The 25001-nt window shown below is 30.2% G+C and overlaps 1 protein-coding gene across 1 annotated transcript in view; it reads left to right on the top strand.

Moving 5' to 3' along the window:
* LOC118183143 (cell adhesion molecule Dscam1-like) overlaps positions 1-25001 on the top strand; it is a 610771-nt gene that overhangs the window by 447933 nt on the left and 137837 nt on the right. Inside the window, exons 7-8 of the mRNA XM_085816874.1 lie at positions 4172-4299; positions 7235-7514. Coding sequence (XP_085673000.1) covers positions 4172-4299; positions 7235-7514 — 408 coding nt within the window. The remainder of the gene's footprint in view (positions 1-4171; positions 4300-7234; positions 7515-25001) is intronic.

The following is a 25001-nucleotide window of genomic DNA, read 5'->3' as shown; positions in this document are numbered from 1 at the left end:
TTTAACGAACTAATAGTCATTTGTTATTAGCTCAAGATATTAAGCTGTCTGTAGTGTTTTTTAATTAAAGTTTCGTAAATGATTTTTTGCTGCTCCGGGGTAAAGCAAGAAAAATAAAATACTGGATTTTCATTTTAATTTTAAAAGTAATCTACTTCTTCACCATGCAAAAACGTTGATTACTTTTTGCTTTTTTACGTAACAGATTTGGCAATGTAATTTTTTTCCCTCAAGATTTTATTCCGAAATGAAATTTGTTGAAATTATTTGGTTGTTTCGAGATATCCAAGGTTTAAAAACATAATAAAAATTTCCTGTAACATTTCTGTTTAAACCTCATCTTAATGTTGTGCATATAATTTAAATCACTTCATATTTTTCTAAGCGTGGGCTTAATATGCTTTCATTGTGGTTTCGAATTTTAATTACATAATATTTTTTATATCTGGCATAGAAATACTGACGATTGAAAAGCGGAGTTTTCCAAACAATATAACAGATATTTTTATCTTTAATTTATTTTTCAACAATGCATATATTTTATATAACTAATTAATATTTGCAACGATTAATTTGGGCGTTGTTAACAGTTAGATAAAGTAAGGTGTTTACCTTAATCTTTCCAATTTTCGTATCACATTACCTTGCGCCACCCATGAATTTATCAATAGACTGACAATGAATTTATCGTAGTCTTGCAGACTGCCGCTTCTGTTAATATTTCAGTTGCATAACACCTTTAATTTATTTTTCTCATAGCGTCATAAATTGTTAGTTCTGTGCTGTGTTGTCATTCCGAGAATGTTAAACATTTAACTTCTAATTTAAAACAAAATCTTCTGGGCGACAAACAAAATCTTTTCTAATTTAAAACTGAATCTCGGTTTACGAAATGAGAGATCTGCAATATATGTATTTTATATAATCAGTATATGTATTTTACATAATCTAATTTATTTAGTTTTTTCTAATAATATATCTAATTGCTGTAAGTTTTAAAATATCTCACTGGTATTACTTACATTTTGACCATAATTTCAATTAATGAAGATATTTCTCAATTCTTATGTAACGTAACTCAGTATAAAATAATTGTTTGCGCACTGAATAGAAATCAGTTTGTTAATTTTTTATCGAGCAGGTTATAAAATTTTTATTCAAACTCATTTCACTTGATACGTCAATACAATCTGCATCTCTATATTTTTCTTAGCCGCATTTTAAATTTTAATTTCTCGGCTTGATAGTAAGACAAGAAAAGGTTCGAAATAATTCAGCATGAGCTTGTCAATAACTAAAAAAACATTGGATTCCTATTATTCACTGAATGTCCTGTTGTTTTGCAGCAAAAGTGATGGCTTCAAAATCTTTAACGCAAGAGGTAGGGGATGTGTAATTAAGTTAATCCCCCAAAGTAATCATGAACTGCAAATTCATTAAGCACAAACAATTCAGTAATTCTGAACTGAGAATTATGTTCATTGTGAATTACCACTTATCATTCTGAAACCACAGATTAAACTTTCAGATAAATAAAATGTTAATTCTACTATGGTTTTCAGTAACATGCCAATGCTAGAACCTCATAGAAACTAACATGCAAATCGTTTTTAAATGGTATGTTGAAGTGGATAACAAATGTATATTTTTTAAATTCAAAACTGTGTTCATAATTTCTTATATACTGTGAACGTTATTTTAATGCTAAGTAGCGAAGTTATGCAATAGATCTCTCTATTTGCTAATTTGATACGAAATCAGTCTAAGCGCATTTTCGTTTCTACAAAATTCTAACTGAACCTGCTAATATGTTGTAAAAGAAGAACAGAGTTGTGCATTCAGTGGAAAGAGTTTTCTTTAAAATTTTGTTTCATCTTTCATTAATAATTTTATTTATTAATAATTTGTTTATTCTAAATACTTGGTTTTAATTATTGGGGCAAATCCTATACGTTCACGAATCTGAGTTTTAAAAATTATTCGAATATCCGGAATCATTCAAGTAAGAAAACTGAGAAACAAGTAAAAGTTCTTTTACTTATTACTAAATATTTAAATTAAAACTTGTATTAAATAAAAATTTGAATTCTGCGTTTGATAAAAACATACTTAAGAAAATAAATTTTGATTAATAAGCTTAAATTTATTAAAAAAATATTAATAAATAAACAAAAAACCTGAATGTTCAGATTTTAATTGTCGCCCAGAAGAGTTTGTTAAAGTTGTTTACGCTGTCACTGAGCTCGTATTTTCTTCGCCCTTACGCCACATACAATACAACAACAAAAAACTCCACAAAACTTAAAAATCTGCATGGCAGCATATGTTTAGAAGTCCCGATGCAGTATTAAGTATTGGTTTACATTTTTATATTTTTTTTCAGTCTTTTCTCAGTTTATCGTATTAGTATTCTGTTTTCTGAGTAAAGTATTTCTTTTTTATTACCTTTTTGCATGTTAACTTTATTTCTTAAATATCTTACTTTTCGCCCTTGCGCCACATCAGATTCAATTCAACAGCGAAATCATATTATAAATTGTTTTCGCACAAATTTGATACTACTTACACCGTCGGATAGAGCAAGAAAGAAATCGTTTAAATTAAATTTATATCAAATTTTAACATAATTTCTGATTTTATGACAAATTTCCCATTGTCGCTGGATTTCTTGGACTATTTGATGACTGTGGTTTTAAAAGTTTAACGTCTAAAAGTCTATTGGCTGCAAAGTTTTTTATTTTCAGATTAGAATGATATGATAATATCAATTGAGCTATCTTCTAATTTTTTAAGGAAAAGTATCAGTTCTTCAGTTTTAAGATTATGATGTCATTATGGTACACTAGTTTCCTTGCTTTCGTGTAGATTTCTCTAAAATTGATTTTGTGTATCGTAAGCTTTTATTTAACTTGCTCATGCTGTTTGTCACTAAGGTTAAAACTTTGTCATCCATTTTTAAACTATTTTCATGTAAACTGTAGAGATCAAATGTTGCACAATCACTCATTGTGAAAGGAAATACAATTTGGTGCATCAAAGCTTTAAAATTTTAATTTAGATATTTTAAAATTAAGTATTGAAACGATTTTTGCTGCTATCTTAGTTAAATGCAAAATTTAAAAAATTTAAAAATTAAATTAATTTTTTATTCTCAGCATTAGATGAGAGCAGGAAAAAATCTTTCAAAAGAAAATTACATAAAAAATTAAAGTAATTTATAATTTTTTGGCAAAATTGCTGGGTATTTTGGATCATTTGATGTAATAGATTTGTTAGCGATCATCATTGTTGAAAAATAGCTTTTCAATTTGATTGATGTGAAATTATTCAGACTAAGAAGATTAAATTAAAAAATATAAAAAAAATAATATGATGTACAATTTAATCTTGAATTTTGAAAGTTTGAAAAATTAATTTTGTAAAGAGAATTATTTAATCTCTTAATATCAAATTTTCTTTGGTCCCATTAAACTATATGATTAATAATTTTTCTCCTTTTAATTTATTAACGATTTGAAAAGTTTTAAACAAAAGCTTATTTTCAAAAACTTCTTTTATATTTTTCTTTATATTTATAAAAATTTAAATAGAATCAAAAACATGATTAATTTGATGTCTTTCTCTGGTGGCGCTATTAATAGGAATATAACAATAGTTTCTGTAATCGTTGTTCTCAGTTTATAACATTTATGCTTATAGTTCAGCATATCTCGAGAAACGTTCCCACTATACGTGTTTGACCGTATTATTAAAGTTGAAAGTGCAGAAACGACAAAATAATTATACATCCATAAATATTATTAAAACTCGCGTATATTTATTATTATTAAATATTAAAATCAAAATATGAGAAACGCGTCTTAAAGCCTATTGCTTCCCTTCATAACTTAAATATAAAAGGAAACAGATCTATGTACACTTTTATATAAAAATAAGAAAATATTAATATGTTTTTAAAAAAAATAAGCCGATTTAATTTTCTTACTTATTTTGTTTCTAGAGACGAAGATTATAACTTCTAATAACTTTAGAATTTTCTTAGTCCATGCGAAAAACCAATCCCAAGAAAATTTTTGCCTCGTAATTCAAGTAAAGAAAAATCAAATTGTCTATAACGCTATAAGTATGACAGAAATATTTATTTTAATAAGATGACTTTTATCGTTTTCAGCTAATCCACCTGAGTTTCTGCATACCTTTGAAAACATTACTGTAAATCCAGGCTCATCGGTGTCTCTCAAATGTGCTGCATCTGGAAATCCATTACCTCAAATCACGTGGTCTTTAGATGGATCTCAGGTAGGATTAAAAGGTTAAAAAATTTATGTATTGCTTTAAATTATGTAGCAACACACAGCATATATGTAAAATGTTCAAGTTTAATGAGAGCTTTTTCAAGTGAAAAAGAGAAAAGCTACCTTAATCTAAGTTTATTCCATTATTTAGCATTATAATGAATTTCTAAATTATCATATTTGAAAAAGACTTTCCATAGCATTTTATATTACCTCAGTATGCATTAAATTTGAAAAATCACCCGTACTTTTAAGTCCATGAAAAATAATTAAATAGCAATTGAAATTACAGAAAATTATTAAGTCAACTTACGTCGTTCAGCCTAAATTGAAAAAAAAAAATGCTTTGTTTCCATGCAGTTAAAACCGGAATTTTTCTTCAGCTTTAATCGATAACAATTAATTTTTCAGTACCGGATGCCGAAATCTGCAGTTAATAGATATGTTGATTCCGGTATTGTTTTATAAAATGAAGTCATTTTTAAAATTATTTACTAGAACTTAACTTTTAAGTCAATGAGAGTGAATATATCGTAGGAACCTCTGCACTTCAGTCCACTAAATTTAACTTGAGTTTCGTAATTAACGCATTCTTGATAAACTTTGGAATCTAAATTATGATGGTGTGACAATTAAAAGTAAGGTTAAACACCAATGAGGCTTAGAAAAAGTTTCGCGAAGACTTTTATGATTTGGAGGAGTAACGAGTAGCGAGAACCAAGCAGAGAATAAAACATATTACTGCTTTTTTGTAACACATTGCCAGGAAAGAAAACGTTCTTTGAAAATCTCGATTATCAGGAAGATTTTGGGGCTTCTTAAATGTTCTTTGAATTTACAAGTTCATCTAAATTTGTATATATGATTTTGTGAGTATTAAAAATCTTTGCGCTACACACTGTTGTCAGAAATTTTAAATATGTTCCCATACGTTTTCGTTAAATATTATTGAATATGCTCTTCATTTTTCTGGTGAAAATTATTTGTTCAATCTGAGCCTTCCCATTTTAAATTACACTTTCCTAAGAAATACATCATCTAGAATTAATTTATTTTCGTTTTTGGTCAAAAAAAGAATTCTTACGTACCCTGAAGCAATTATTATAGTACTATTACGGAAGAACTGGATATGCATATATAATTTTACTGCAAATTGACAAGAAATGTGAAAAGAGTGTGATTGATACCAGTAGGAAGCCTCTGTCAGCACTAACTTCAAACTTATTAAATTGAAAGTCTGAAGAACTCACTAAGCATTTCATATGAGAGTTCATTACCATCGATAAAAGCGTTCTTAAATTGATGAAAGAGTTCAATACGAAGCCATACATATATCATCCTATTTAGGCATAGCACAATGGAGTTCTACAGGAGAGAGAAAATTTGTAAAAGTGTTTTGGACCAAGTAAAAGGCTGCAATTTCGTAAATGAAAGATTAGAAATCGGAAGAAAGGTTATTGAGACTACTTGTTAATTTAGACTAAACAAATTATCAATCTAACTAGGAAACCTGGAAAAACGATACCATACAAGGGCGTATTCGGATGAACATTATTCAATTGTAGTTTTAATCAGGATAGTAAATAATAAAACTTACAAGTAGAAATTTGTCTTAAGATTAAAATGGGAGTGAAGTGAGTTCTTCTAGCAGGAATATAAACCACTTCATTAGGGTCTTGCAATACAACATGAATTCCGAAGAAAAGTGAGTGGATTCTGCGAGTCAAAGAACCAAGCCGTTTTGTACACAGAGCACGTTTGTAATATACTTACAATAATATACAAATCAACGAAATTAAATTGAAAAATAAGCATTCGTTAAATAAAGTGGAACGAATACTGCTCTGGTGATCCCCAGTGCACTTTTGTAAGATAACTTTTGCTTTCAGAATCAAATCTACAACAACTCTTCAATTGAAGGAAAGATTTAAGATACGTTCTTAGATATTTTTAAATATTATTCAAAATTGCTTCGGTGTGGTTGAAAGAGATTATAAGCACCTTCAGAGGACATGACGAATACTAGATTTGAAGTCTCTGTTTCGTTAATACGTGCAAATAATTAAAATATCAATTAATACTTAATTTACAAAATAATATTAAACGTACATTCAATCATTTACAGTTAACAAATGACACTATCATTTTTACCTTTTATTCAATTGTAATTTTAATATTTATGAAGCAAGATTGTTTCATTAATAAAAAAATAATGGCAAACTAGAACGTAGTGTCAGTTTGCTCGGATAAATTTATTTATTTATTTAACGAAGCAAGAACTGTGTTATTATATTACAACTTGCTATCAGTACTTCACCGTAATATTTAATATTTTCTTATTTCATTATAAAACTCGATACTAAAAGAATGCTTTCAAGCTACCGAACGAGGTAATTAACGTTCCCACTTATTAATTAAGCACATAATTATAAAATTTTCTTTATATTTCATTTTTAATCATGACCAAACAATTTTCCGATGCCAATATTCTTTTCTTCCTTTCTTTAAGACTGAAAGAAAATGAAAATTGAAAGAAAAACTCTTGTGTCAATACGTTTCATGGTCTTAGAAATAATCAAGAAAAGATTTGTATCGAACGCTTAATTTTTGTTCCCATCTTTGAACAACGTATTTTTTAGATAGATAATTTCGCTTTGTTTAGTTATCTAGCTTTATGTAATCAAAATGAAAGTAAGCTTAATCATCAGAATAGAAGTAATGACATGTCATGAGTTCAATTATAAACTTGCAATGTAAAGGCTTGCTCGTGCAAACCTTTACAAGCGCACACAATTTTGATTAATGTTTTTCTTATTTTAGTAATTTTAACTTTCAACCTCTCTTAGTGTAAATAAAAAAGAATGATAACAACATACATCATGTTCAAAATTTCAATCATTCAATGCATTAAAAGATTGTAAGAAATGGTATTTTTTTAGGTACCTGAAGATCAGAGCTTCCGATCAGGAGATTACGTCACACTGGAAAATACTGTAGTGAGTTACGTTAATATTTCACGAGCTGGTGTAGAACATTCTGGAGAGTTTACATGTACAGCGAAAAATGATGCTGGTGAAGTTCAACACAGTAGATGGCTAAGGGTACCCGGTCCTCCTTTCGTACGGCCGATGAAAAATCAAACAATCGTAGCTGGTGAATTAATGAAAATTAGGTGCCCTGCTGGAGGTTATCCAATTCATAGGATATCTTGGGAAAGAGGTAAAATTTTATAAAGGAACCTTATTTTTATTAGGAACTATCAGGTTGTTATGTTGTTTAACACATGTGGGCAAATATCGATTGTCGAAATGCTTCTGTATACGTAATTTTAATGTGTATATCTATTTAAATTTTAATCAAACTATTGATGGAGAACTAAATAGCAGGAAGGAAACAAGCGATAACAAATAAAGGAAATTAAGCCTGAAATTGAAAGAAAATTAAATCATAAACAAAATTCAGTAGAGTTGATAATTCTTTTAATCTTCTTCCTAGGAAAAGTGAATAGAATTATCAAAGAATCCAGGATTCTGAATTTGGATGAACTGCCATATTGAAATTGTAAATATTTTTTTTAATATTGAACTGTTTTAGTTTAAAATAACAAAGTGTAAAACAGAACAGTTTAAACAAAATTTTAAAAAAAAATCTGAAGTAAAATTAGAATAATAAGTTATTGAATTTTTACAATTCAACTAAAAAAATACCATAATTTGAGTAACTGGCCTGGAGGAATACAATGTTCCGTTCAGTTAAAGAAAGAAAAGAATTAATACTAAAGTTGCTTTTACTTAGAAGCGCAAAGCAGCCAAAACAAATTATGGCTGTTTTTAGTAGTTGTTACAAAATGGTCCATGTTCCCGTTAGAAAGATCACTTTAAGACCTTCATTTTAATTTCGAAAATTTGAAATGAGCCAATAAATAATGCAAAATCCATAAATTTTCCAAAACGGAAAGTTATGTGATTAATTAAAAGTAATTAATAAAAATGCTGAGTACTCTTTTGTAGAAGTGTTTATTTTGAAATGTTTATTTTGGTATTATACTATGTTCAGATAGGTGAAAAAGTAAAATTTATACGTTTACACGCACTTTGAGATTAAACGTTTAAATAAAATCATTAGAAATTTGAAATTTATTTATTTACAGCTGCTTTGTAATTATTATCTGGCTAATCTAGTATGCATAATTATTAAAGTACGAAGCTATTAATGATCTAATATGCATAATTATTAAAGATAAATTTTAAAAACTTCATGGTCAATAAGTTAGACAAGAAATATCAAAAATCTTATACCAAAAGAAAAAGCTATTAAGTCTTTTTTAAAAATATTTTTAAACTAATTTAAAATTAAAGCGAATTTGATTCATGTTTTGACGCATTAAAACTGAAGTTCGTGATGGGAAATTAGACAATCAGTATAGTTGGCGATGCTTACAATTTAAATCTATTAATAACTCAAAGCAAAATTCAAGTTGTTATTACTTTAATAAGCACTGAATTTTGTTTCGAGTTTTGGGGCATTATGCCCAAACTCCGTGATGGTGACCTTGTAGAGACAGTAGGTATTTTTTGGAAGCAGGCAAGATGAAAAATATGCAATCCCTTTGCCGGGAATCGAACCGCGGACCTCTCAACCGCGCTGAGCGTGCAAACCACTACACCACGAAGGCTTGCTAAAAAGGCGGGAGAAATGCCTTATAACCTAAGTAATCAGTACAGTTGGTGTTCCGTATAAATTAAGCATAATATCCAACTCAATTACTGTTTATTTTTGTAATAAGCACTTGAATTTTGTTTCGAGTTTTGAGCTTGTTTTTCAGGCACTAAACCCGGTCCGTGGAGGTGACATGATAATGTACTAGTTATTCGTGTTTTTTGTCTATTTTATGTTGTGTCAACTACTGAATGGAGTACTGTCGAATGATCTCTCGAAATGATCTCGAAAATATTCGCTACAGTCGTGAAGCAGACAACTGTTTTAATGAAAGATATAATCATTACTATTTTCATATACCTGCGACACCTACTAGTTTTAATTTTTAATTGAATTTTTAAATGTTTCCCGGAATTATGAATAATTGCATATAATTTTCGAAGCACATGTATTTTGCTTAGTTTGTAATGCATGTTTCTAAAAATCTTTAATATATAGATTTTTTTTTTTATTTCAATTTATCTTACAGTGGAGTTACCTTTTCACGATTAAGTACATGTAATGTACATGTATGTAATGCAGCACAATGTCTTCTTTAACACAGGCAAGCAACAGTATATTTTCCGAATTTTGCATTTCTATTCAAGCCAGAACAAGAAAATATGTTCCTGCGAATTATTTTCAAGCGAATAACTTTCACTTTATTGTCAGAGAGCTTCATACAAACAGAATCTTTCAAAGACATCGCGGAACATAAAATTTAATAAATGCGTACCCGTGAAACAGTAAGGGAATAAGCAATTTTTTCCTTTTCAGTTTCATTGGTATATTCAATTGGTATTTACTTCTAAATGAGCTGTCAATATTCTCGGAAGTTTCTAAACAAATAACTATCCAAAATATTTCGTTATATATAAAGACAGAATACTTAACAAGACTACTGAATAACAGATAAAGATAAATGAATGTTTTATCTTGTGTTTCATACATTGGTACTATTCAAGTCGTAACATTCTTCTTCAGCTATTGATAGTCAATGTAATATATAAGTTTGTTAACTGTTACTGAAAATTGCTTAACGGAATACTATGAATTAAAAATAAGGAATAAAGAAACAATTCGATTCATTTATCACACTCATGTTAAGAAAGGAAAAGATTTTGTTTTTATTCCAAAGAAAAAGTTCAGCTATTTCTGCAATCAAAGTAATAAGCAACGTTTACTGTTTTACAAAGTAAAAAACTGCAGCTAGCAAAATGTATTGCAATGTAAAATATTTTTTTGTTAATATGAAAGACGTTTCCAACTTATTAGGAAATATTTGAGAAGCATATGCAATAGTAATAGCACTAAGACTAGCATCGATAGAGCAATTTTTGTTTACTAAACAATTCCGTTTCACAATCCTAGTATATTTTCGTTTTCTGAATACGTTATTTATCTTTATTATGGGCAAAAGTTTTGGTTTCGTTAAAACAATTAAATTAGAACAAAGTGCAGAAAGACTTTATTAGAAAAAGTAATGTTTTCTAAAAGTTCTTCCAAGAGACTGAGTTTATATTTAAGTTACGTAACATAAAATAAAATAAAGATGAAAAATGTATATCACAAGAGAATTGAAAACTCAGTGGAACTACCGATAGTAATGGTCTTCTCTGCTTGGCTGAGGCTTGACGAACGGATTTTTTTTTAAATAGATATCAGAGCTTTCTCTTGATACCTTATCAAATGCTTTATTAATTCAATTGTTTTTAACAATGTTGTCCCTCGTCCAATTTCGATACTCTGAAGACACTAGACATAATAAGCTTACTCATTTAGAATCGTTAAATATAATTCATAATAAATCGAAATCCTTAAAATTTTCTTTGTGATTGTATATAATAGCCAAAAAATGCTGATGACATTTAATGAATAAATAGCCTGAGTAAAGTAAATATCGATATTTGTGTTTTAGAAATGTGTATCATTAAGAAAGGATAAAGGTCTCAGTGATTTCTAACAATTTAAAAATTAAAAGGAAACAATGTGAAAGGAAGATATATATAGCACAATCCATTTTTTAATCAGCAACGGTACCTCGCCGATTCCAAATAATAAATTATTAAGTAAATGTCTTGCTCAGGTTTTGTTTGTTATTTTACTCGCCATCTGTAGAAATTACAGCACGCGAAGTCCATCAGTTGTGTTTCTTTAGCTATCGGCATAATTAAATACATAATACCGAAAGTTGTATACAAATTATTTAATTTAAAATACACATGCGTAATTTATATTTCAGAAAAACAAAATTAAGCGTTACTATATTTATTATTGCATGAAAATTACAAATTTGGTACAGATGATGACAGTGATGGCATATAACTCCGAATCAATGGTATAAGATTATTATTTAAATTAACCACTTATTTGTAATCCTTTAATGTAACTTCTCCTTTCTGTTCCCTTACCCGATATGTAAATTTATTTAGAGAGTATTTAAGGTAAGATTTATGTACTGCGAAACAGAGTGTGTTTCTGCACCTCGTGACCAGATTATATAGTTCCTGCCAGCTCTGATATGTTTGTAATTATTTGTCTTTGCGGTATTTCTGCTGATTTGAAAATTGTTACTCTGTTAGAGGTATTGAGTCAACTTAGATTCAGATTCAATTGTATAGTTTTCGGCTATTAGCCTACGTTTTAAATTGGGAATTTAACTGTTATTTTAGTTTCATCGTCACACATTGTGGTTGATTCTGCTAGCATGAGAAGTGCATTCATTTTTTAAGTTATCTCTACATATAATAAAAGAAAGAGTCTGTCTGTGTGTGTGTGTCTTTCGTTCGCGCTGCGCGTAAGCTAATAGACCCACGGCTACGAAATTTGGTACATAGGTGCATCTAGACAAAAGCCAGTGCACCTCGAAGCGATCTTTTTCGAAAATCGATTTGGAATTTTTTTATTTTATGTTTTGTTACAAAATCGCGTCATTTTAAGACATAATGGGCTATAGGAAAGCGAGATTTTACTCTACACACTCCATTTTCACAACGTCATGAAACGTAGGCACTTAGCTAGTTTACGAACTTAAAATAAATTTCGTGTTTCAATAAATCGATTAAATTCGAATTTATTTAAGTAAGGTAGATTAATACTTGTTCAACGAGATTTTTCTAAAAAAGTTTATTTTTAAAAATGTACAGTTTATTTTTCTTTGATTTTTGGACACGTTAAACTTTCATTCTTGCGACTGCTTTTACAAAACGAATTTTCGAAAAATGATAATATTTTGTATTTATAAATATTTTTCTAAATGAAGCTTCCAAATACACTTCTGACATCTCACATCTTTAAAAATGTGATTTTGGCAACAATTTTTCTGTCTTATTGTTGTTGATAGATTTTTGATCAAATCCCATCATTTTAAATAGTTTCATTCTTTTAGAAATATGGGTTTGGCAACAATTTTTCATCGTATTTCTTATGTCACTGTTTTTAAGAGATTGGCATATTTCATTTTCATTTATATATATATATATATGATACATTTTTATTGATTTTTTTTTCATAAAGTTGTTCTACAGAGTAAAATTCTGCGCGAATTTTATGTTTTGTAAGTTGCTTTCATGTTAGTTTTTGCTTATTTCACTGTTTGTAAGACATTGAAATGTTTTGCATGATTTTTTTTCTTTAACGGAAAGTTGGTTAAATTTTTATTAGGATAATTAATATTTGTATTGAGTGATATAGCTTATTTCATTGTAATTTTTTTCTCTTGAAAATCTAAGATAAAATATCATTAATTATACTTTGCTTTTCAGAATTTTTTGTTTTTGTATTCTTTTATGTTATTTATTGCTCATTTCATTATTTTTAAGATATTGAAAAGTTTTGAGTGATTTTTTTTAGGAAACAAAGATCTTAACCTCTTTTATACCATTTGAGTTCTTAAGATTTTACAAAGGGAAGGGTTAATTTATTTATTAGGATAATCAATATTTGTATTAAGGGATATTGCTTATTTCATTGTAATTTTGTTATACGTAATAACTTTTTTCATGAAGTTGTTCTGCAGAGTAAAATTCTACGCAGTCATCAAAATTTCGCGTCAAAGAACATGAGGCATATGTTAGAAAAAAGGAAACACAGAAGTCTTCTGTTGCTCAACATTGTTGGTCTGAAAATCACACTTTCAATTTTTCTGCTGCCAAAATTATTCAAAAAACATCTTCCATTGGAGAACTGGATTTTCTAGAGGCATTTCACATTCATAAAAATCTTTCTGTTCTAGTTAACGATCCTAATTCCAATCCAAATTTGCCTTCGGCTTTTAGAGAAATTATGTTTTAGTTCTGGTTTCGCCAACAGATGGCGCCACTTGCTTATTCTTGTCCAGGCTTTCTTATCTTATCTAATCATTATTTCCTATCTTGTTCATTTGCGGTTTTGCAGCTGAAGATGATGGTTCGGTAAAACCATCGAAACTAGTCCTGTGAAAATTTTGTGAATATAACGCTGATTTTTGTTGTTTGACTTCTGAATTAGTGTCTTAATTCTACGCAGTGTTTAAATTTAATGTTTGGTGTTCCCCTCAGCCATTTTTCCGGTACATTTAAAAGCCAGACGAAGGCTGGCAGCGAAGCTGCTAGTATTAAATAAAAAGGTTTTCTTAAAACTTTTCAAATATCTGCAGTTACTTAAGACACAGTGATGATTCGTTTTAAATCTGTTGGGAATTTGGAATTAGTTTCTGCTCTCAAATTAGCCGAACTCTACAATACAATGAAGTTTCATAACATATGAATGGCATAGATGAGCATTTCTCAGCAAATCTTATAAAAGCGTGAAGTCTTTTCTCAGTTTCCTTACACAATAGTTTCTTACTCTGCATGTCGTCTTATTCTTCTTTATCCCCTTTCTCCTTCTCCTTTATATCCTTTTCTAGTGCATGTTCAATTATTCCGTCGTCTTCAAGAAAGAGCGGGAAAGGAACATGATTGTCTGCATTCACCAAAGCCTGCGCCTTCTCTTCACTAATATTAACCTTCTCCGAACATGTAACGAAACCAAGTGGTCAAGGGCTCCAAACGTGCTTCGAAACTGAAAGAAACCTTGTCACTGGACACGCCATTTATCCCAATAGGTCCAATTTATCTCAACAGCAAAGTAAAGTAATGTTTACAAGAATGAGGCAAAACAAAACTGACCTCTTTCAATTTGAATTGTTTCTGAAATACAATTCTGTGTTCTCTTGCATTATAATAGAATTGCATCGCGTGTTTTAAATTAAAGAAAAATAAACATCTGAAGACAGAAAGAAATATTAAGGCTTATAATATTTCAACGTAATATTTATTAAATGAAACGCAAAGCTTTATGCCAACGAAGAAATTTGTGCTGAATGTAATTAGCACCCCTAATGCCAGTTTATTATAGTTCTTACTTATTAGCGAAAAAATAACACGTTTACTTGAAATTACGTTTTAGACAGCCAACTACAAAAACGAATTTCACAATACATTTATAATGTTCAAGTCAGAAAAAAGAATTTGTTTCGTTATTATTTTAAGTATATTGTTGTGTCCGTACGGCTTCGTAATTGATTTAAAGCACACAGAACCGATGATAACTCGATAAACTTATTTTATCAAAAGAAACAATGTACAGTTCTGGATCTTTCCACGAAAATACTCATACAGATCATCTCAGTAACACAGCGTATAATCAGTAGTTTCCCTTCAGACTACTAAGAACGTTAAGTACAACGCATCTAAAAAACGAAGCTGACACAGAGATATCTCAATACTCCGAAGTACGCAAGGAGATATCTCCCTGAACTAAAAAACTGAGAACTGATTCTCTCTCCGGTCTTATGAAATTTTCGCCAGACTTTCAAGAAATTAATAGTGCTTTATATTTCTCGAAATTACTGGAAGACATACACGGTTAAAGTTACATCTAAGGTCCTGATACTTTTACAGATACGAGGGTGAATCAAATACAAACGAACCTTTTATATAAACTAAATTTATATAAAATTTACATCTACATTTGTAAAAAATTATTTTTCTAAATAATCTCTTCCTTTAATGCTACAATTTCCCTGATATTTTGGATTCCTTTCCTTCCTTTCGTAGAATGAAGTTGGACAGGTATCTAACCAGTTGCGCTCGAATGTTTTCACTTGAGCGTTAGTTTCAAATCTCTTGCCTCCAAGTCCTTCTTTTAGAGGTCCGACATGACAAAATCGCATGGCGATAAGTCTGGGTAATAAGGTTCATGCTCAAACGCTTTCCAATGCATTTCCACCAGTCCTTGCTGCATTACAGTTACTTTGTGGACCCTGGAGTTTTGTGGAGGATCAAAACCTGGCGGATGGAACAGCTCGTCTTTTGCATAGATAACTGAGGCCTGACGTAGTAAGTTACACTGATAGTCTGACATCCGTGTAAGAAATCCACAAGCAAGAGTTTTTCCAGCTCCAAATGAGCGTAGCCAACAGTTTTCCCACAGACAATCGAGGTTTGTCTTTTATGGGGTTTCCTTCGCTTTTCCCTCACCACTCACTGCTTGCAGGCTTTGGCTTGGGGTGTAATGATGCATCCGTGTCTCGTGACAGGTAACAATGTTATGGAAAAAAATTTCTCCGTTTTCAAAACGAGTCTGAGGCAGTTTAGAAATGCGAAATCGTGCAGCTTTTTGATCATCTTTCAGGAGCACTGGAACCCAACCAGCTGAGAATTTTCAGAAGCTCAACTGCTTTTTGATGACTGATTGGACACTTCCATAACTCAAATTAAGTTCTCAAATTTGAAGCACTGTGCAGCGTCTATCCCATTTCTAAATTCACACACATGTTCAATGCTTTCATAAGTAACACTGGTGCGAGGAGGATGGGGATGACCTTGAGTCCCAATACGTTCACGGCCTTTCTTGAATTCGTTGAACCAAACCCTCACTCTTGAACCATGGAAGGGTGGCTTCCACGAAATATGCATGCAGTCTGTGGTTCATTTCGGCTGGTTTCACGTTTTCACGGATGAAGAACTTTATATTTATGCTTTGCTCAATAGCGAAGGGCACACTCCTCCCACTCATCCGAACGGCTACTAAAAAAAGCACGGGATAAAAGGGATGATGTGGTTTCTTTGCTTTAGGCAACCCCGCCTAACCACTTAAACTGCCCAGACACATATAAGTACCCATCGCGACTCTCAGCCAATAAAGACTCGGTCATATTTGATCAACCTAGATCATGAGTGTACCCCCAATGTATTACATATAGGGATCAATTACAGTATCAGTTACAGTTATACAGTAGACAGTTATACAACAGAGCAGCTACACCATCATTTCAACTTTCAGCTTTTGTGCTCTATTGATGGAAACTATATACCATCCGCTATCAGCGGCATTTATTTGAAATAAAATTTTGCAAAGTTTCAATGGCTGTACAAATATACATATGACATACAGAGACAGATTATTCAGGTCTTGTGGTGTTTACATAAATGGCAATGTTTAGAATAAATCTCAAAATTAAATATTTAGAGAATTAATTAAAAATAAATATTAAAGAATTTAGACATATGTAATTTAGAAATAATTAAGCCAAATTAAAAAAGAATGAGAAAAACACGAAATATAGGATAAACATTAAATTTAGAAAAAATGTAAAATGTAGACTAGATATAAATATTACAGATATGCTAAAAGTAAATTGATAATATACTTATTAATGTATAATAATATTAGGATAGAAAACACATAATGAACGATAATAATATAATATAGAGCATTGAAATAGTTACATAAATAAATTGATAAGATGCATAAATGTAAGCTAGTTAGAAAAGTAAATCTGAGGAACATATACACTTAGTAATGATGAGTAGGTGTCTACTGTACAAAGGAATAATCTACAAAAGTCGAGAACTCAGAGTCTATGAGTTCTTTAAAGTAATCCAAATATGCACAGTTTCAAATTCCAGGTATGAAATGTCTAAACGTTGAAGCTAATGAATATTTAATCTTTTTTCTAGAATTTTAATGTTGAAGAAATGTTAGAATAATAATCGAGTCTATAATTTTTTTTAATTAGTATATAATATCTATAATTCTTTTAGTGTTCATAATAATCATGATTTTCTTGAAAGAAAATTTAATGTTAAATGGTAACCCATATAAATGTTTCTAAAAGAGAGTCTGGAAATAAATAAGTAGTCTGTAACTGTAGAGATAAGTAAAAGGTAAACAGTCCTTGAGAATATAAGTAGGTCTTGAATATAAGAAGAGAACAGTCCTTGAGTCGTTGTCTTTAAATTAAAAATATTTGGGTAGAAATTCATCAAAATCAAGATCATTGACATATAAACATGTACTGTGATGAAGACAGTAAGATTAGAGGGGACGTAATTAATTAGATTTTCTATAATAAGAAATTCAGGAAAAGCATGATGATATCATATTACACAAAATTTTGAAGAAGAATGAATCCTTAGTTTACAGAAGTTCCCAAGTGGGAGGGAATATGCTATGTAAATATTTACAGTCCTTTGAGATTGTCACAATTTAAAGATAGATAAGTTATAAGTGATTGCAATTTTTTACGAGGTATATTTCTTTTCTTAATTTGCTTGAACCAAAGGTAAAGGTAAAGGTAAAAGTATGGGGGACACCAGCGATGCACCATATGCTTGAACCAAAGTGGAGCAGATGTTGAATTGTATGGTTTAAGATGAAATTCTTTAGTAATTTCACAGTGAAACAGATAATGGTCTATTGTTTCATCGCGTCCTTACAGTTATACAGGAACCTGGTCAAAATGTCTCCATATAGCGACTCCTGGAGCGATTTCTTGTCAAATTTAGCGACAAAATATCAGTTGCCAAAACCATCGCCAGCTTAGTGATATCTAGCCAATTTAGCGTGATAAGCAATCTACCTTAATGTTAAATAGACTTGCTCTTGTAATTTTATTTATCTGACTGAGCTTGGATTTTTAAAGCATTTCATCTTACATTATATAAAAGATACTACAGTTTCACATATAACTTCATTACAATTATTTACATATGTACAAAATTCATAACAATATTTAAAGTAAAGTTTAGAGTAGTCAATAACATTAAAAACCTAAGATATTAATAGTCTGAATACTTTTTAAGTTTCAGAATTTAAATAAATGTTATGGTAGTCTTAATTTAGAAGTTACTTAATTAAATGAATATATTTTGAACATAATCTCGTTAATTTGATAGCATCTCACACAGAATAATCGATAAACATTTTTGAACAATCTATCTAATTTTTTAAAATTACTTTCATAGCATCGAAATTTTAATGAATATTGTGAAGGAATTCCGTTCTTAGTCCAATGCTTAATATACTATGCATAAATTACAATTCTAAAATGGTTTTGTAATATCACAAAGCATTGGGAAGCACGAAGATAGAAATGTATGAAATAATTTAAATATTTGCTTTCTCAGCAATATAAATATTGTGTAAGTTTTGTATAGTGGTATTAATATTATTTAATCGTAACGATCATTCTCTAAATTCTATATTCAGACCTAAAATATAGTTTACATGTTAGGGAATGTATAAAAAAACTATAATTAAATACAAAATTAGCTATATATATAATATTATTCCTAAATGTAATTGCATGCAAACACGTATGCAGGCTTTAATTCCTTTTACAGATTAATTTCATTCAACATAAAAATCCTTACTTAATTTTATACATCTCGAAATCTGAAAGATATGTGAAGTACTTAAATAAGGAATTACAAACGATAATGCATAATTTGCCAGGGAGAAAATATATTATTTGCATTGGAAAATCTAACAAAAATCCATTTTTGTAATATTTTACATAATTATAGTATTTTAAAATAACTTAACTGAACCTAAGTTGTTTTATTGATAAACAAAACTTTTTATCAAATATTATTATTAAAATGAAATATCTTTTTTTTTCAATACTGCAGTAGTAAAGGCCTCACTTACAATTTGTGCTATCACAATGTGAGATGTTTATGAGTTATAAATGTTGGAATATAAAGTGTCCGTAATATAACTTTAATTTGCAATCAAGAGGCACTATACTATAATTAAGATTAGAATTCTTCAACTTCGCTAATACAGTGCTGGCCATGAAAATCGTTACTCTAAGGAGGAAAACAGAATCACATTTATTTTACAGATGCACTATGAGGAAATAATGAAATGGTTATTAAAATTTCAGGTAGTTTTGACATACTTAACTGCAAATTCAATATTCCTATAATCTACCTCTAATAAAAATAACAGACTTTATTTGGCTGAGCATATGGCTGAACAGATTTTGGATGGCACTTAAATGTATTGCAGTTTACACAGCTTTAATTTTATGCCAGAGTTCATGTGCCTTAGCGACTGGGGAGTGCAATCAGGCCAGTCTGTCTGCAACCATTGACCAAACGCTTTCCTTTGGTGAGAGATCTGGAGAACGCACTAGTCAAAACAAGAAGCGAAAACTTTATATATTGAGGAAATATAGAACAATGTGGGTAGAATAAGATCTTGCATTATTAAGTTGGAATGAGGCCTCGAACATAAGGCTCGGCCACGAGTATTAAAACTAGTAATATATTCTATGTAAATACATGACATGTGGGCTATGGGCAAACGGAATGTGTGCCAATTCGACGTCAAAATATCAATACAAGTGCTGCGCCGTATAAGGATGAACAATACAGGCTTTCAACGTTCTTTCAATGTTCGGTTCCTGCACACAAATGTATAATCATCATGATGTGCAAGTAAAAGCGGCACTTGTGAGAAAAGATGATATGTTGATAATCGATGCGCCCATGCGACGCACAGCTCTGAAGGACCGTTAAATGCCCTATTGAAGGAGCTGATTTTTGTGAAAGGAAATTCTCTTCAGACAATAGTGCAACGACGCTTTGGCGTTATGAGCGTTTACAAACGAAGTCATAAAATTGCTGATGAAAGGAAATTTTTCTACGCAGCACATTGTATCATAATCGGATGTATTAAAAAAGCAGAAAATTGCTTAATTTATACTTTTGATTATTACCTGCATTAAACGAAAGATGGCCAAATTTATAGCCTGCGAAAAATTCAAGATGCATTAAACCTTAATTAAAATTGATGTATTTTACTAATATCAGAATTCAGAATTTTTGGAGATACTACAGTGGACGAAATCCGGCATATGTTTCGTAAAACGTGCTGACAATCGGTGTATTCTGTTAAAGAATTGGAACAAATTTCATTTGAAAAGTGTTTTCAGATCAATCAAAAGTTACCAAAATGAGATTCTGAATTATTATTTCGATCATCTAACAATGATCAGAACAAGAATGTTCATAGAATTCCCTTCAAAATTAAAATAGAAAATAGAAATGGAATTTTGACTGATGTATTTCTCTATAGACCTTAATGTTCAATGAGAATCTTTACATTAAATTTTGTATCTCTTAGGTTTGCACCTCTTATATACGCATTAAATTTCAGTTGATATCAAAATCGGTAAGTTAGAATGAAAATATATATTTCATGAAAATTTTGTAAATATTACACTACTATTGTTCAATTAAAAACATATGTTGTTTCGAATATATGGAATGTATCCATCTGCTTACATAACGTTATAAGGTATTTTTCTCGCCTTCTTAGCATGCCTTCGTGGTCAGCACGCTCGACGCGTATTCGAGTACCGGCTACTGCATTGCTCATTTTTCAACACTTCTGCTTCCAAAATAACCTAATGTCTCTACAGCGTAATGTATTTATTTTACACTGATTTCAGTTTCTGACGCTCTGCAGAAATCTCTAGCATTTAATAAAAAATCGTCGCATACGATTTAGGAAAGACAATACAAATGATTAACTATAAAGCATAATTGATGTTTGTGAACTCTGAAGTCCTGAAATAAAATTTCCGATTCTAAATTTTGTTTGCAATAAACAACATCAAAATATAAAAAACTAAATTTCAAAAAATAATAATCAAAAAAATCTCAAAGATTTTAGATTATAACGTTTGCCCAAGAGGGTCAGTTAAGTATTTTTACGTGTTCGCTGTCTACCACTCTACCAGTCTTCTCTTGCAATCATTCTTAACTTTTTATATGTATTTATTTTTGATTTTTTTTTAAGTTTTATCATTAAACATAGTTTATTTCGCACTTATCCCGCATACAATTCCACAGAAAAATCACAAAATGTTTAAAAGAGCTACAGCAGCATATCTTTAGAATTCCCGATGCGGTGTTAAATGTTGGCATACATGTATGCATTTTTTTTTCAGCCGTCTCTCTGTTCATCATATCAATATTCAGTTTTCTTAGTAAGCTCGCTATTTTTTATTTTATTATTATTTTCTATGTTAATTTTGCTTATTAAATTTTACAGTCTTCGCACTTGAAATCTTCGCACTTGCATCGCATGAAATTCAATTCGACAGCAAAATCACGTTATACTCGTATTTGCCTGCAGCCTAAGATAAAAGTAGTTATACTAGAAAGGAAATAGTGTACAATGATTAATATGCCACAATGATTAATAAGTACACAGTGTACAATGGTTAATAATTCCAGATAATGCAATTTCATAAAAATAGTGAATATTTCTGATTAGACATATCACGATTTTAATAAGTGTATAATTAAATTCAATTACTTTAAAAAATAGAAAAAAAAAAGTATTCTTAAGAACTGTGTTAAATCGCTTAGTTTATTACTCAGTAGGCTTTCAGATTAAAGTATCTTATATGATTAAAGTCTTATCTTATACTGAAAGTATCTTAGGCTTTACTGAATGGGAATACTCTGGGGCGTGAAAGAAAAAAGTACTATTTTACAGCAGCGGCGACACATTGCTATCACAGAGTCGAGTGTGCTTATTAAAAATAAAAAAGAAAAGAAACGTAAGCAGCTTACAAACGCAAAATTCAGAAACAGGGGAAAAAGTGTAACCCGTTTTTAAAATTCCTAGAAGAAAAGTTTGTGCTCATTGGAATTTTAAATAGCAGTTTAAAATGATAGTTTACCTTTCCTTATGAACACTTATCTCCAATCTTTTATTGATTTTCAACATATTTTCTTCATTTGCGAAAATATCTGCTTCTATTCTCCACCGCAGATTATTAGTTTCACCAAAATAAATCTTTTCCTACTCTCAATGAAAGCACATTTTCCTTTCCAAGTAAAATCGTATTGCTCTTAACAGAAAAAACTACTTTTACCAAGAAGATATTAGCTACATTCATAAGGAAATGGAAGGAAAACTAATAACATGGAAAAAACGATATCTTGTTTTTCTAGGCACGGCGGACATACCCCTCAGCCTGTCATGACTACGCATCTCGTTTCGCAGATTCCTTTTCGGAGGATGAAAGTACTTCCAAAGAAATACGAGCATAGAATCAAACAAACATCGGCAGATTCTGCAGCTTGGTGGCAGCATTTCATAATTTTTCTTCAGGCTAAAGCATTTTACCAAATAGCATATCTGTCTATAAATGGAAGTCATGTCGATTCTTTATATGTGATTGCTTCATTTATTACTAACATATTATTTCATGTTAGTAACAAATGAAGTGCAACAGAAATTTTGATGAAATGCGATTGCATGTTATTTCGTTGTACGTATTCACATTTTTGTGGTTCTGGGGAGATTTATGTTAGAGCATATTACGTGCAATAAATAAACACAAAAACATGCTACGCGCAATAAATCTGAAATGTTCTTGCCCAAAGCGAATGTATATATTCGTAGCTAAATGTAATTTTTTCTAGGTTAAAAGAAATGCATGGCCAATAAATCTCGCTTTATATATTCGCAATGAATATATTGCCATGTTTATATATGCATCTAAACACATTTTTCTTTCTCTCTCAGTATATAATACATATATGTATATATATTTGACATTTGCATATAGCATTTGGCATAATTCGAAGGATATATTTAATGCTTTTAAATGTAATTTGTTTTTCTCAAACACATACAAGCTTTTAATACCAAAACTGAGAAATTTTGAATTATTTCATAAAAATCTGTTCAGAACTTCAAGTAAAGTACCACTTCCGATGTTTCAAATTAAGGCTAAATTTTGCTATGTTGTTACCGTCGATATAAAAGTTTTAAATATTAAAACTCAAAAGTTTCGGAATATATTTTAATATAATTTTTTTCCTTAAAAACTGTTATTGGCTCACTTTAGCTTGCCCATTAAAAACTGTTATAGGCGTCATATGAAGTACCACTTCCGATGTTCCAGTTTTATTCAAAATATTACCAGCTGTTTATATGAATATAGAAAGCGCAAATACGGAAAATGGGAATTTTTGGAAGCTTCCCACATCATGGCCAAAATTATCTTCACACACATTCAGACACACAGACATATGAAATCACAATAAAAATGTGTTATGGAGACTCTAATTCGTGCTTAGACACTGAAAACTCGCTATCGAATTTTTTAACCAAACACATTACCTCCATGTCCTATGTAATATAGGTTGACAAAAGCTAAAAAACATATGTGTTATGCAAAGGATTTATATCCGTAAATAAAAAAACATATTTTTCTTGATAACAGGGGAAGTCATTTGCGCCATCCGCCCCTCTTCCCGCATAGTTCCGATATCCTCGATCTTAAAACATGGCAACACTACATTTAGGTAATTTAATTTTCTTTCTTGTAAACATATTCAACATACCGAGAATTATGCGAGACTGTTTTATTTTCCCTTTCTAAATTACCATCAGAAAGCAGGTTATAAGGTATTTCTCCCGCCTTCTTAACGAGCCTTCGTGGTGTAGTGGTCTGCACTCTCAGCGTGTAACTGAGAGGTCCGCGGTTCGATTCCCGGCGAAGGTTTTGCTAATTTTTCATCTTGTCTGCTTCCCAAAAAAATTCCCAATCTCTCTAGAAGGTAATCTTATACACAATATCATCCTTAATATGGTATTCCTCTCAGGATATGAATTTACCAGTCTATACAACATGTATTCTTATCACCATTCAGAGACATTTATACAGTTTGAAAACAAGATTTAATATTCTGCATTTTTTCAAACACCTAAACGCACTGCTTGAATCAAAACACTAAGTAATTAAAATTATGAGTTCTAACTGAAAATTTTAAATATCCATACCTTATCTTTAATGCTAAAAAGTTGTTTGTGATTTTATATGAACTACACATTTTGTGCAAGATCAGCTTTTAAAGACATGACTGGCTGAGGGAAAATTAAGAGTGTTTGTATAGTCCGGTTTTCTTTAAAAGCGAAATTTTTCCAGTTGGTTTCCATTCAAAGCAAATTTAATTAAGATGTTGCAAATTAAAATCAAAGCAAAACTAATTCCTTTAAAATTCCAAAAATCCATTTGATTAATTTAGTCCTTCCTTAAAATGTGGTATTAAAATTATTTTTAAAATCTTAACAGGCAGTTGCATTTTGTTAAGTAAATTTCAGTGATATTTTAATTTAGAGATTTCCATCCATGAGTATACTTTAAATTTGTTTACTAAACTTCAATTTTTACGTTATTAAAATGAATTAGTGACATTAATTTTTATAAAATTAAAAATACGGAATCTAAATATTTCTAATTCTGCGGACGGCTGAGCGTTTTCGTGGTTTTCCCCATATGTAACGTGTATACGAGCCAGTTGCCCTTAGAAAGTCCTCCACGAAGGCATCCCTCCCCTTAGGCAGATAGCCCTCGAGGCTTTACCATAACCACACACACACACTAAATATTTCTTGATTTCAGTATGCTAAGCTGCCTTAGCATGAATATAATATTTCTTAATTTAAATTAATATCCATCTTTCTGAAAAAAATTTAGGTGTTATTTTATAAATTTAATTAGCTATGGATGAAAAATTAATAATTAGCTGTTGAAGTATTGCAATTAGCTGTTGAAGTATTCAATACTTGCTATTTGAATTACTCTAGGAAAAGGAAAACACACCTATCTCTTGTACTATTATTTTAAATTCTAATATTTTGCTCAGAATATTATTTAATTTAAAA

This window comes from Stegodyphus dumicola, chromosome 5, assembly GCF_044657685.1.
Source record: "Stegodyphus dumicola isolate Sdum_Otavi_A_Nest chromosome 5, ASM4465768v1".
In the NCBI taxonomy this organism is placed as follows: Eukaryota; Metazoa; Arthropoda; class Arachnida; order Araneae; family Eresidae; genus Stegodyphus; species Stegodyphus dumicola.
Note: the sequence above shows the minus strand (reverse complement) of the source record. Positions and strands in the feature narration are given on the sequence as shown.